The sequence below is a fragment of the Trematomus bernacchii genome, unplaced genomic scaffold (assembly GCF_902827165.1).
Source record: "Trematomus bernacchii unplaced genomic scaffold, fTreBer1.1, whole genome shotgun sequence".
Taxonomy (NCBI): domain Eukaryota; kingdom Metazoa; phylum Chordata; class Actinopteri; order Perciformes; family Nototheniidae; genus Trematomus; species Trematomus bernacchii.
In genome coordinates, this window is record NW_022987552.1 from 1827377 (window position 1) to 1842287 (window position 14911).

At 39.5% G+C, this 14911-nt stretch overlaps 1 protein-coding gene across 1 annotated transcript in view; it reads left to right on the forward strand.

The window, feature by feature from the left end:
* Positions 1–14911, forward strand: part of myt1la (myelin transcription factor 1-like, a) — an 83393-nt gene that overhangs the window by 64387 nt on the left and 4095 nt on the right. The window contains exons 19-27 of the mRNA XM_034123786.1: positions 3157–3308; positions 5017–5085; positions 6611–6673; positions 6794–6877; positions 9791–10012; positions 10497–10588; positions 10680–10783; positions 12132–12275; positions 14517–14579. Coding sequence (XP_033979677.1) covers positions 3157–3308; positions 5017–5085; positions 6611–6673; positions 6794–6877; positions 9791–10012; positions 10497–10588; positions 10680–10783; positions 12132–12275; positions 14517–14579 — 993 coding nt within the window. The remainder of the gene's footprint in view (positions 1–3156; positions 3309–5016; positions 5086–6610; positions 6674–6793; positions 6878–9790; positions 10013–10496; positions 10589–10679; positions 10784–12131; positions 12276–14516; positions 14580–14911) is intronic.

The following is a 14911-nucleotide window of genomic DNA, read 5'->3' on the forward strand; positions in this document are numbered from 1 at the left end:
TGTGCGCGCTCGGATCTTTTGAGCAACAACCCTGTCAAAATCCCTCAACCAATAGGAGGCCAGGTGTCCTTGCGGGTGCGTTCGCTTTACTTATGGTTTATAAACTACCGCCCTCCACGGCTTTATCACATTTACTTCACTTGTTTTTTTTGGGGGGGGGGGGGGGTAAGCACAGTTAGTATATTTAAAACGGACAAGTCAAATCAAGCAATCTGATGTTTCTTAGCCGTGATATAATGAGCGTATATCCCGGGTATAATTGTAGTTACTTTTCACAAGTCAGTATCCCTCCGCGTCTGAGAAAAGCTACAACCAACAGCTACAACTGTTACATTACGTCCGTTACGAAACTAACTAACAAAGCTTAAGATGGAAACATTTAAGGTTAACTTCGACCTCCGGGGTGGCCTTACTATGGAGGAGTGGATTGAGAAGTGCCTATCTCCAGAAAAAACAAAGCACCTAAACGACGACAATGCTGTCTGTCTAATATGTTCGCTAGCTGTTATTTTTGTTGCATAGCAACCACCTCGCACTATGTTTTGTGCAGAAGGCAACGGAGGGACTATTTTATTTTGAACATCATTATTTAATAATAAAAACTATTTAAATTGGAGTGTGTATTTTTCTATCATATTGCCAGCCACACGTGGTAACCGTTTTATAAATGCAATAGCTCACTTCAGGCCGTGATATATGAATATCTATATACAATAGGGGTCCTTGACTTTGCTCCATGTTGGACATGGGACGTCCGGTACAGAAGTGGGGCCGGTCGGAAAATTCACTAGCAATTTTTAGTCCCAGTCCGCCACAGAACGTAGCTATTATGTAAGGTGCTGATATATATATACTAACTGTGCTTCCCCCCTTCTAAAAGTTGTAAATTAAACAAGTGAAGTACATGTTATGTTATAAAGCCGTGGAGGGCGGTAGTTTATAAACCAAAGAGGAACCGCCCTTACGGGACGCTCTAATAAGTAAAGCGAACGCACCCGCAAGGACAACTGGCCTCCTATTGGTTGAGGGATTTTGACAGGGTTGTTGCACAAAAGATCCGAGCGCGCACAGAAGAAATCTGAGAGCAGACATTTCACGAGCGCACAGAAACAGCCTGAGTGCGAGGAGAAGGTTTTAAGCTGGAACACAGGAAATCTGTAAGCAGCAATATATCTGAGTGCAAGCGTACAGTTTGAGCAGAAGCAGAGCAAATCTAAGTGCAAGCAGGCACTATTTGAGTGTGAGGACAGGGTTTGAGGGAAAGAAATACATAATCTGAACGTGAAATCAATAAAGTATGCTCTCAAATTTAAATACCACGCTCTTGAATAAAGATAGGAAATAACCCCCATAGTATATTATTATTATTGAGAAACTATGAACTTGTAAAAGGATGTGATTTCTTAACTATACAGTAGCGCTCGTTTAGGGTACATTTAAATTCTGATTACAAGAAATGCCAGCCAATCAGAGCAGCTATTTTGAGATGAGGTCCTTAAAGAGACAGGCGCTAAAACAGGGCGTTTCAGACAGAACGTGAAAACGGGTATATTCAGACAGATGTTACGAGAAAAATAATCTGTTGTTTAAACTTTAACGCATGTAAATATGTTCTATTAAAAACCCAAGATGAAAGTATGAACTTAGAAGTGGCCATGATATGTCTCCTTTAAGTTTAAATTAACTATGGTTGAAGCAAGGACAGACAATCAAAACAGGCGGGAAAACACTCAAAGACAGGAAGTAACAAGACACAGTGGGAGAGAACTTCAGAAATAAAACAGGAATCAGATCAAAACAAGGATCTTGACATTTTTAGCATTAGAAAAGTTTGTACATCTAGTACAGTTAGTTAGAAATCTCAGATAGAATGTGAAAACAGATGTTAGGAGACGTTTTTTGTATTTTTTAAACATTAATGCTGCAAAACGTGTTCTTTTTAAAACCAAATACAAAAGTATGAACTTAGAAGTGATTGTGATATGTCTCCTTTAAGTTTGAAATAGCTCTGGTTGATGAGGTTTCTCCACCAGCCTCAGTGCGCCATCATGTGGTTCAAATCGGCACTTCATGCATCAACAGCTTCTCTCTGAATAAACGCTTCAGGAGTTTCGAGCACGGTGCATTAAAAAACTGAATTACAGCACTAATACATAAGTAAAACACGTTAGATCTTCTGCACGCTTTAAACCCTCGCAGATCTGATATCACACAGAGCAATCCATGCAGCAAATTGCTACATTTGCCTCGTTGGATTTAGAGCGCTGAAGTGAAAGGTTTTAATCAGGAGAGTAATTGCGTTTGTTAATGAAGCACGACGTTTCCGAGGAGGCCGGAGCCTGCAGCTCGCCGGCTGATGGGATTCTTTTTAGGCGGTCTTGAAACATTCTTGGGGAGGAGTGATGTGATGTGAGCACTGCAGAGTAGACTGCAGTATTCACAGAATCACAGACTCATTTTCTGAGCCCAACGGGACCAATTTTGCTTCATATTTATCAATGAAGCATTACACGTGAAGAAAAAGCTCAAAAATGAAGCTGTTATAATGGGGACTTTTGTCAGGGTACTCAATAATTACAATAACAGGTCAAATAACTGCTTTTAAGCATTCAATCATTTTCTTCTTTATTTGGTCTCAAACGCAATGCAAATTGTGATTAAGGCTTTTTAATTTGTTCTATAGATATATATTTCCTTAGAGCCCCAACAGTCAAAAACACAAGGATATTCAGTTTATTATTACATAACATTGAAATAAAACTCCCACATAGAATGAAAAAGAATAGCAAGATTATTATTAGGTTTTTCTGTTGGTCAACTCGTAAATTCACCCCAAATTAAAATCATTGTTATTTTGTTGTAAACAAATAATTTGATAAAGATGAAATAGAAACAGAAGAACGTTTTAAAAGGCTTACATTATCACTAAATTGCATGATCAAACATGCCAATCAGAACTGTTTTACAGAGGATAAATAAAACTGCCTCAAATATCTGTCTAACTATAAATTGTCATCGGCAATTCTCTCTCCAAAAGTGTCGCACTACAAAGTGACATTATATTTTAAAAAGGATGCATTAAATCACATCATGATGTATTGATTATTCTTTGTCCGATATGATTATAATCTGTGAGCATGTAGTGACGTATCGTAGTCTTCTTATTTCTCGTCCCTGCACCAGGGCGATGAGATGGACCCGTTCCAGGAGCTGATGGACGAGCAGCGCTACCCGGCAGAGGTCACCATGCCCAGCCCCAAACACCACAAGTACCCGCCCTGCAAGGAGGGCAAGAAGGAGCTCATCACGTAAGAACCAACTCTACTTTGTCATGGATCCGAAACCTTAGACACTCAAGACATAACCAAATATATCAAAATAGAAACACAGACACACTGCTGATTGAAGGAATTATTATATTGTTGTACAACACTATACGAGCCAGAATACTTGCGTCAAGTCCACCAAGAGTATATGTGTCTGTCTAAAGAATAACAGAGTCTCACAGGTTTTATACACTTCTTTTTAGTTAACACAGCACTATATATTTCGACTTTTTACAATCACATGTTACAAGACCCTATGCTCACTAACACGCTGCAGACAGACATGTGCACATTAATGGTACAAAAGTCTCTTTAAATAAACTAAAGGATGAAACTCAAGAGCATGGCTTACAACACATGATTACATAATATAGATTATTTCAACAACTTCAACCCTGAATAACAAGCTTAAAGTGGACCTATCATGCTATATTTGAATAATATAGTGTAGGACCATACCTATATAAGGCATATTTATACTTTTTGTACTACAGCGTCTCCAGCGCTTTCGAACGGCAATGGCCGTGGCTGTCTCCTCCTGATTGGTGGAGTTGGCCCAATAGCCGTAGCACCACCGTCCTGACGTCAGGACAGTGTTCAAATCTGGATCAGTTTTTATCAGATCCGTTGCAGCCCCTTTTTTAGAGATTTGGGTATGGAGGAAAATAGAGAGGGTTGTGTTTTCTGACACTTGGTGAGTTCCCTGGAACACCGGGAACACATATTCATGTATAAAAGACGTACAAAAGTGCATTTTGCATGATAGGTCCCCTTTAAATAAAAGCCAACAAGACTTCAATATGTCGTTCCATCATGGGAAACATTAACTGACTATCATCGTCAAGTCAAAAGTCCAAGTCAACTTTATTGTCAATCTGTCAGTTTGTGTGTACAGACAGAGAGATCGAAATACCGTTTCCCACAATCCCAAATACAAAATACAAATATATATAAAAATATGTATACAAATATGTATATACCTATATATACACAATCTACAGACACATTTATACATATGCACACATTAAGATAAAAGCACAACAATCAATCAGTCACTTCGTTATTATTTGAGGAAAGTTAGACCAGTCCTTAAAGGTCACCTATGATACAAAATTCACTTTTTTATGTCTTTTATACATACAGTAAACATGTGTCCCCTTTGTCTAAAGAGACTCTAAAAGTTTCAGGAAAAAAGATTCTCTCACTTTTTGTCCTGATCCATTCATATAAAAACCGGTCTGAAAATGAGCTGATCAGATTTTGTACACTTTGTGATGTCACAATGTTCTTTCGGCTTGTGGTACCATTAGCCAATAACCAACCAAGGTAACCCCCCCACACCTTATCACCTGAATCTCCTCCTAGAGCACCATTGAGTTCTTTTTAACCAAATCTCTCTCAGAGGGGCGTGGGGAGGGGCTCCTTATTTTCATCTAAAGTAACAGACAGAGAATCAGCACTTTTGAAACAGGGCTGAAACAGAGGGGATTATGGGATCAATGATCTGTTTGGTGTTTCAGCCAATCAGAGACAGGTTCTGTATATATCTGAGACCTGTGATATATTGATGAAGAACAGTATAATAGGGGACCTTTAAAAAGTTTCTGTGTTTAAATTTGAGTAAATACAAGCTTCAAAGTCAGGTTGAATTATTGTAAATATTCAGTTTGTATCTCTTCTCCTCCCGCAGGTTGTCGAGCTGCCAGGTGGCCGACAAGAACATCCGCGGGATGATGAGTCCCAACGCACAAGAACTCAGGTGATTCTTCAGTTTGAAATACTCCGAGCATGTTCAGAGCATGGCTGCAGTCAAGACCACTAAGCGAGACCTGGGCTGCGGTCAAATACTCAAATTACGTTTGTCCTACAGGAAGTGTTTTCCTAACCGCTTTTCCAAAAGATCAATAGGTCAAAAGGACGACTGCGGGGCAAAGAGATCGACTTCAGAGACTATGGAGATGTTGGTTTGTCTTAAAAGAAAATGAGCACATCCAAAACTACGCTATTTGGCCAGCTACCTTTTCACAGTTGCTCGAGAGCTCATTGACATTCCGTTGAACATCTTTCTTACATTTTTTGGAGTAACGAAAACAAAAAAGAAAAGAGAAGGGACTGGAGAAGATGAAATAATAAACCATCAACATTAAAGCCATGGATTTGGATTTATAGCCACACATGCCAAGCATCAATTTTTCACTGTTTTAGGTTTTATTCAGGCAATGCAAGGTAAGGGTTGGAGACCAGACCAGACCAAACCAGACCAGACCAGAAGAGACCAGACCAAACCAGACCAAACGTGAACAGACCAGACCAAACCAAACCAAATCAAACCAGAACAGAACAGAACGGATCAGAACAGACCAAACCAGACCAAACCAGACCAGACCAGATCTACACATTGAAGGACATTCAATAATCTGACCAAGACTAACAGAAAACCAGGATTTAAATACAAGCTGAAACTAACGAGGGGATGAAGTGCAGCTAAAGCAAGGACAGACAATCAAAACAGGCGGGAAAACACTCAAAGACAGGAAGTAACAAGACACAGTGGGAGAGAACTTCAAAATAAAACAGGAATCAGATCAAAAACAAGGATCTTGACATAGAAAGGTTCGTACATCTAGTACAGTTAGTTAAGAATCTTCCCAAGAAAGATGGATCCCAAGATGATTTGACCGCAGACCTTCAAAATAAAACAGGAAATAGATAAAAACAAGGATCTTGACATAGTTAGCATTAAAACAATTCGTACCGCTAGTAGGCTACAGTTCGTTAGGAATCATCCTAAAAAAATTGATTCCAAGATGATTTGACCGCAGACCTTCAAAATAAAACAGGAATCAGATCAAAACAAGGATTTTGACATAGTTAGCATTAGAAAAGTTCGTACAGCTAGTACAGTTCGTTAGGAATCTTCCCAAGAAAGATGGATTCTAAGATGATTTGACCGCAGACCTTCAAAATAAAACAGACAAAAGATTAAAACAAGGATCTTGACATTGTTAGCGTTAAAAAAGTCCGTACAGCTAGTACAGTTCAGTAGGAATCTTCCTACGAAAAATGGATTCTTGGATGATTTGACCGCAGACCTTCAAAATAAAACAGGAATCAGATCAAAACACGGATCTTGGCATTGTTAGCATTAAAACAATTCGTACAGCTAGTATAGTTTGTTTGCAATCTTCCCAAGAAAGATGGATTCTAAGATGATTTGACCGCAGACCAGGCCTGGATGGTGGTAAATTCAGGGCCGTTTTTTAACGCTTCTGTTTGTGCCTCAGGTGTCCGACCCCCGGCTGCGATGGATCTGGACACATCACTGGAAACTATGCCTCCCACAGGAGGTGCAGTAACCACGCTTTAGACAACAACTGGCTGCAGTCATGCTTGGAGATGCAACAAATGAAATAATCAGTACTCCCCTGTACCGGTTTTTATATATACGTGTGTCTTCTGTCCCGCAGTTTGTCCGGATGTCCACGAGCCAAGAAGAGCGGCATCAAAATCCTCCACAGCAAAGAGGAAAAGGACGACCAGGAGCCAATCAAGTACGATTTTGTTATTTTTAAATATGAATAATGGGAAGTTTCAGGAGGGAACTTTGAATAGTACCCTCCAAAAAGTATCTTTGCAATCATTTTATTCCATCAATTTACTAAATAAGGCTCTTAAATTAGCTCCTTAACTCTCTCTGATGGAAGAGAGCCAGACACCTTCATCACATCCAGTCACAGAGATGTGTTTCACAGCCAAAAACAAGAGTCCAAGAGCTAAATAAAACCCTTATGAACCCGAGCGGTCGAGAAGGAAAGGACAAACAGAATGACGATGAAAACCAGTTAATTTTGTGACATTAAAGGTGGGGTAGGTAAGTTTGAGAAACCGGCTCGAGATCGCTAGAATTTGAAAATACACAACCGGAGAAAATCTGCCACTTCCTTACAGAGCCTCTCCTCCAACACACACGAACGCGCACATGACCAATGAGGGCACGAGATAAGTGTGTGCCCCGATGGAAGGCTGACAGGCAGGTAGGCCATCCAGTTATTTTAGCCGGGCCGGCTCAGATGATTGGTCGTACTTTTTACAGCGCCACGGCTTCCACAGATGAGATTTTGTTATGGATTTTTTGTCAAAGCACTTCAGATATTCATTGCTATCGGGATGTTAAGAGCATTCCATGGAATATAACAAAAAGTGTATCTCGAGCCGGTTTCTCAAACTTACCTACCCCACCTTTAATGAGAGAGAACATTTAATTTTTTGAGGAGATATCAAGCATTTATGACATACTTGTTTGGAAACCAGTTGCCTGTTTACACTTCCAGCAGACACCTATTCAAATTAGGATTCATTTGTAGGAACGTTTCGGACAATTTGAGGATTTAAAGTCTACTATGGTCTCCCCTTTGTCACGTTGACAAGATTCAGATACTGTACTTTAGTTGTATTCTCGATGAAGTTGCAACAAGCTTTGCACACTTGGGCTGTTTTCTAAATCAATATTTGTACTTTAATACAACCTGAGGCTGCACTTACAAAGTACAGCATGCCGTATGCACTCAATTAAGACATCTTACTCTGTCATAAAACTGCACCTTGAACCCTCAATCTCTTACTGTGGCGGGACAATTCAAGTAAGAAGAAAAAGAAATGCAATTTTGAAGGTATTGGAACATACCCCTGGATTTGTGGACAGCTAGGGTTAGGGTTAGGGTTAGGGTTAGGGTTAGGGTTACAATGATCAACATTTATTCTGTAGCACAGTTTTTCAACTAGGTGTTGTTGCCCGGATAGTGTCAATAAAACAAAAACAGCTGCCTTTTGATGCTGGAAAAAGTGGACATATTACTTATGACGATGAATTGATTAATATAAGTGTTGTATCTGTCTCTGTTGACTAATTGATGAGTAATTTAACTTGAAAATGTACCAACAAATCTGCGCCTTAGAACATACGGAGCACTCTGTATTGATACCACTTTCCTAACTTTATAACCTCAACATTCATATTTCCTATGAATATATAAAGAGATATAAAAATAGCCTCATTACAGTGACAGTTCTCAGACCGATCCATCCATCCACTGTCTCTTAAAATGTGGCCCGTGTGCGCTGACCTTTCTTACTTTGGGAGGGAATATTTTAGAAAGGATCTACAGTTAGTTTTCCACTTCACCTCACGTTTCCCAGCAGACCCGATCCACTAAAGGTTAGCACTAGTGAGCGTCTGACATTTCCCTTAAAGCAGAGCCGTAATGCTAAGACAAAACGACCTTGAGAATCTAAGTTCAGCGGGTGTCAGTCTGCGGCCAGCTGTTGCTGCTCCGTCGTTAACGGTGGATAATAATTAAGCTTAACCTCAGCTCAGGCTCATTTTTAATCAGAACAAATGTCACAAAGGAAGGCGTTTAGGGATCTAGAAGCAAAGGAGGCTGGGTAGAAATTGAGGAGGTGTCATCTGCAGAGCAAGCTGAGTGCGTCCTGCTCATCTTTGGGGCCTTGGAAATTACCGTATTGACCCGAATATAAGAAGACCCCTCTTTTTCAAGACCCATTTTTGGAAAAATACCTTTTTCTTTGCTCTGGGAAGTGGACCGCGCAATGCTTTTCTCCCACTGTTTACATTTTAAGGCAGTCTTTTTGGGCTCTCCATCTTCTAACATTACACTCAGTAACACCATATTTCTTTGCTGCTCGACAGTTGTTTGATGACTCTGCTTCGTTGATCACCATTATCTTAAAATTGGCATCGTAACTTCGCCTCTTTTGATTATTAACTCGGCTACTTTTGAGCCACGTTGTTGGAGTTGGTCTCTAGCTCTCTGCTGTTGCTGTTACCGTACTTTAAGACGGTGTCTCGCTTGGGGGAACACTCGTTGGACTTGATCTGTTGTCGTGACTGTGTAATTACATCAAAAAGTCTAGACCCCGAATTTAAGACGACCCCTCTTTTCCAGGTTTTTTTCTAGGAAAAAAAACCCGTCTTGTTGTGACCTCCCTCCCTCCGAACAGACACTTTGGAAAAATCTGCAGTGGTTTTCATGTTTTAGCTCAGTAACTCAAACATATCCCGATACAAAGGTTTGCAAATCTAATGAAAAGAAGTGGTTTGTTTCCTGTGTTTTCCTACAAATGACCCGCCCCATTTGTCCATTTCCAAATAGTCTTTTCAAAATATACTTCTGTCTTAACAGGAAACATCTAACTTAGGTTTGCACAAAACTGCTGCGTAAGGTTTAAAGAAAGATCATGGTTTGCGTTAAAACAAATACTGATAAGCTTACGAAACTGTATGCATATATCGTTTTGGATAGGTTAACAATATTTTGAGGTGATACATCTAAGGGTTTCAAGAACTCCCCCATGCTAGTTAGAAAAACCAAACAAATGCAACTAAACTCTGACTGATTAATTTCCTCTCCTGGACTTTTTCTTCTTCTTCCTCTTCTTCCTCTCAGGTGTCCAGTGCCGGGTTGTGACGGGCAGGGTCATGTGACGGGGAAGTACGCGTCCCACCGCAGTGCGTCGGGCTGCCCCCTGGCGGCCAAGCGGCAGAAGGACAGCTACGTGAACGGGTCGCAGTTCGTCTGGAAGTCGGGGAAGACCGACGGCATGAGCTGCCCGACGCCCGGCTGTGACGGATCGGGACACGTCAGCGGGAGCTTCCTCACACATCGGAGGTGGGCGTGGCTCTGTGTCATTGGCTACTGTTTTAGTTTAAAGATAAGATAAGATAGGACTTTATTTATCCCGAATGAAATTGTGGTGTCATTGGCTACTGTCTTTACGATACGATACGACACAATACATGAAAAACAAATAACAAACATTTAACATAACAGTACAATCACTGAGAGAAAACATGCTCAAAGAGCCTTTAGCGTGCATTTGATCTGGACTCAGTTCTGTATTTACTTTGAGTTTTCATTGAAAGATAAGATAAGATGGGCGTGGCTTTGTGTCATTGGCTACTGTTTTCATTTAAATATGCTTATGCAGATGATATGGTATTATAATAACAATTACTTCCTAGGCAGAAGCTGTTCATTTGTACTGTAGGATATGAGCTAGCACAGATTTGTACATTTTGCAGCAAATTGATAACCCATATCAGTCAAGTTTTCGTCAATGTATGCCTGTGTGTGTGTGTGTGTTTTATTCCAGTCTCTCCGGTTGTCCCCGTGCCACCTCGGCCATGAAGAAGGCGAGGATGAGCGGCGTGGAGATGCTGACAATCAAGCAAAGAGCAAGCAAAGGTCAGAGTCAAACGCAATAAAAACCATTTTGAAAAAAGAAGAAGAAAAATCGCAGCTTCTAAATCTGATCACATGTTGTTTTTGGTGTCAGGCATCGAAAATGATGAAGAAATCAAACAGCTGGATGAAGAAATCAAAGATCTGAACGAGTCCAACAATCAAGTGGAGTCCGACATGATAAAACTGAGGACACAAGTAAGACCCTTTTCGACTGATTCAGATAAATAAATTAGGTGTATGGGTTAATGCTCCTTTGGAAACCAGATACAAAATAAACCAGAGTCTAGTGACAGACTAAACATGTGTATTAACTGTTTAACTATTGTCAGTATTAAGGGTTTAAAACGTTAATATAGAAAAACAATTGTGAAGGTCATTTCACTAAATCAGACTGTATGCAGATGATGCAGCCTTTTATATGGAAGAGCTTGCAAAATATCTCAAATTCTTAAAGAGCAGCCGGCCTTTGTTCACCAGATATGAAGAGTAAACAAGGCTTTAATCAAAACAGGTTTGTATATTAATAGATATTCAATCTCTACTTTGAATTAAAATGTACAGGAAAGAATAAGAACATGACAAACTACTGTGAAAAAACATGTGCAGATATTTGAAAAGTGGAAGAACTGCGCAGTTTCAAAAGTGGTCGTATTGTTCAGAAATGTGCAAAATTGTCGAAGTAAATGCTGCTGACAATTGGTTTCCTCACAAGGCAGATCACCACGATGGAGACGAACCAGAGTCTAGTGACAGACTAAAAATGTGTATTAACTGTTTAACTATTGTCAGTATTAAAGGTGGGGTAGGTACATTTGAGAAACCGGCTCGAGATACACTTTTTGTTGTATTCCATGGAATGCTCTTAACATCCCGATAGCAATGAATATCTGAAGTGCTTTGACAAAAAATCCATAGAAAAATATCATCTGTGGAAGCCGTAGTACTGTAAAAAGCACGACCAATCATCTGAGCCGGCCCGGCTAAAATAACTGGATGGCCTACCTGCCTGTCAGCCTTCCATCTGGGCACAAACTTATCTCGTGCCCTCATTGGTCATGTGCGCGTTCGTGTGTGTTGGAGGAGGGGCTCTGTAAGGAAGTGGCAGATTTTCTCCGGTTGTGTATTTTCAAATTTTAGCGATCTCGAGCTGGTTTCTCCAAAATTACCTACCCGACCTTTAAGGGTTTATGACGTTAATATAGAAAAAAGTTGTAACGGGAATTTCACTAAATCAGACTGTATGCAGATGATGCAGCCTTTTACACGGAAGCGCTTGCAAAATATAAAAACTTCTTAAATAGCAGCTGGCTTTTGTTTAGCACATCTGTAGACAGAACAGGCTTATATATGACTAGATATCATATTTTTACTGGAAATAAACATTTACAGAACAGAATAAGAACATGAACTAAACTACTGTGAAAACACATGTGCAGAAAAGTGGAAGAACTGCACAGTTTCAAAAGTGGTCGTATTGTTCAGAAATGTGCACAATTATAAAAGAAAGTAAATGCTGCTCACAATTGTTGTCCTCTCATGGCAGATCACCTCGATGGAGACGAACCTGAAGTCCATCGAGGAGGAGAACAAGGTGATCGAGCATCAGAACGACTCGCTGCTGCACGAGCTCGCCAACCTCAGCCAGTCGCTCATCAACAGCCTCGCCAACATCCAGCTTCCACACATGGTGAGAGCAGAGGTGGGAGGTAGTGGAGTACAAATACTTCGTTGCTGTACTTAAGTACATGTTTCTGGTATCAGTACTTTATCCACTACTTATTTTTCTGACGACTTTTTACTTTTACTTCTTACATTTTGAACCCAAATACCTGTACTTTCTACTTCTTACATTTTGAACCCAAATACCTGTACTTTCTACTTCTTACATGTTGAACACAAATACCTGTACTTTCTACTTCTTACATGTTGAACCCAAATACCTGTACTTTCTACTTCTTACATGTTGAACTCAAATACCTGTACTTTCTACTTCTTACATGTTGAACTCAAATACCTGTACTTTCTACTTCTCACATTTTCCAAACAGGCTGGTTCCTTTAGTTTGAATGTGTGTTTGGTGGCGTGATCATTATTATTTAGAGTCATTGCGTGCCTATTGATTTGAACACGATCCGTGTATCCATCATTTCCTGGTCTTCTCTAAAGAAGAGGGACCAATGAAAACGTTGTCATGTTGCCGTTGTTCAGCATGGAAACATTCATTAGCTAACAATGACATTATTGTTCTGTTAATATAAAGGGAGGTCAGGTACTCTTTAAAACAGCTGCTAGTTATGGGAACTTTTTACTGAAGTACATTTCAAAGCCCTCTTTACTTTGACTTGAGTAAAGAAGTTTAGTCAGTACTTCTACTTTCACCAGAGTATTTTTAAACACGAGTATCTGTACTTCTACTTGAGTAAAGGATGTGTGTACTTTTGCCATCTCTGGGTAAGAAACATCTTAAATAAGATAAGATAAGATAAGAAGTACTTTATTGATCCCAATTTGGGAAACGTTTGTGTTGCAGCAGCATAAAAGGAAAAGGCATTGTACATAAGAGAAATTAAAAGACTATAAATAAACAAAATGTAATCATCTCAAATAGAAATAAAATAGCATGAACAAAGTTAGAATTATACATGTGGAAATTTACGGTAACAAATAAAAAGCAGGATATTATATATACATTAATTGTGCAAGAAATGGATTATTAAATATTAGATTGAACATAAATGTAAAATGTACAGTGGGAGTTTAAGTCCAGTTATCCAAGAGAAGCTATATGTACCTCGATGGTACTCTTTTTTTAAAACCATTCAAATGACTTCATTGTAATGGCTTTGTCAACTTAGACCTTGAGCTGCGTTTGTGCATCAAGCCTTGGAGGAGAAGTACAAGAAAATGATCTTTGATATGAAACATTTCAAAGCTTAGAAAGAAATATATTCTATAATATAGACTCATCAGCTTTGCCTTTGATTCATTTCTGACAAATGATATCTAACAGATCCTGACGGATGAGGTTAGGGTTAAAAGAGTGGTAAGAATATAACATATCAGTCATATTTTGTTGCTTTTCCATTGAAGAAAGTATACGTTTTATGACTTAATAATGTACTAAATATTGTATATATAATATATTATCCGATGGATCTAATGTTAGATGTCTTTCTGTTTCTTGCCTATAGCCCTATTTTAATGACATCTCTTAGGACAGTACAGATTCACACTTATCTGATGCCAGCTAACATCTGTAAAGGATTTTAATTGAAGTCTATAACAACACTCAGGGTTATTTCCTCATCTGCTTCTTTCTGTTCGCCACCTTCTTCTTTTTTTCCCAACGGTCCATGCTGTGCTTCTTCTTCTGTGCTTTACAACGCCTCACAGAGTTTCACATTAACAAACGGCCTCGTCTCTTGTCAGTTTGAGTGATGGCTGTTTTTACATCATAATGTCTCAGTGAGAAAGAAGACTGGGGCTAATTGGATAATCTCTTTTAACATAGTGTAACCCTAACGTTACCTGGTAACTAAAGCTCTTTTGTCCTTCTAGTATTGGGGGACGGCACATTCAGTTTTAACAAGGAATTTGATCTTCATCCCTCCTGAAACCACGAATATATAAATATATATAGTTGCATCTAAATTCCTCAGATTTGTCGATTTACGTTGGACAGTTTTCAGAAAATACCAAGTTGCATCTAAGGCTTGATTCACACTTCTAGACTCTTTAAAAGAGTCTTTTGTTTTCAAGATTCTTAATTGTGGAAGCTCTCAGCTGCAGTTTGAACAGAGCCGGAGGGATAATGACTTGTTGAGGCGGACGTTTTTAGTTTTTTTTCCTCAGTGTAGCGATGAAGCCTTGTGACGCCACTGTGTGTCCTAATAGGCTAAAAGACTTCTCTGTACACCCTCTCCTGTAGAAACCGCTGCCACAGAAAGAGGCCCCAGTAAAGCATAACTGCTGTTTACAGATGCCTCCCAGAGTAAGAGATCCATTTATCCTTTATCCAATTATCCTTCTCTTCTGCACTGTCATCCCTTCCCTCCCAACTACCCATTTGAACTGCAGGATACAAGAGTTTAGTGCAATTGTTAAACATTTGGATTTTGTACGAGACAGTGTTTCCACAGAAAGCACACAACACCAGGCAATGAATATAGCCATTAGTTGTTAATCTTGAGGTGTTGAATTGTCTACTATGTTCGTCATTCTTTGAGAAATTGAACTAAAAAAGCACACAAGAAGGCAAAAGAAAGGGGCCCTATTATCGCGCCTTGAGGAATGCCACCATTTTGAAATATTACTTTGCTTTTC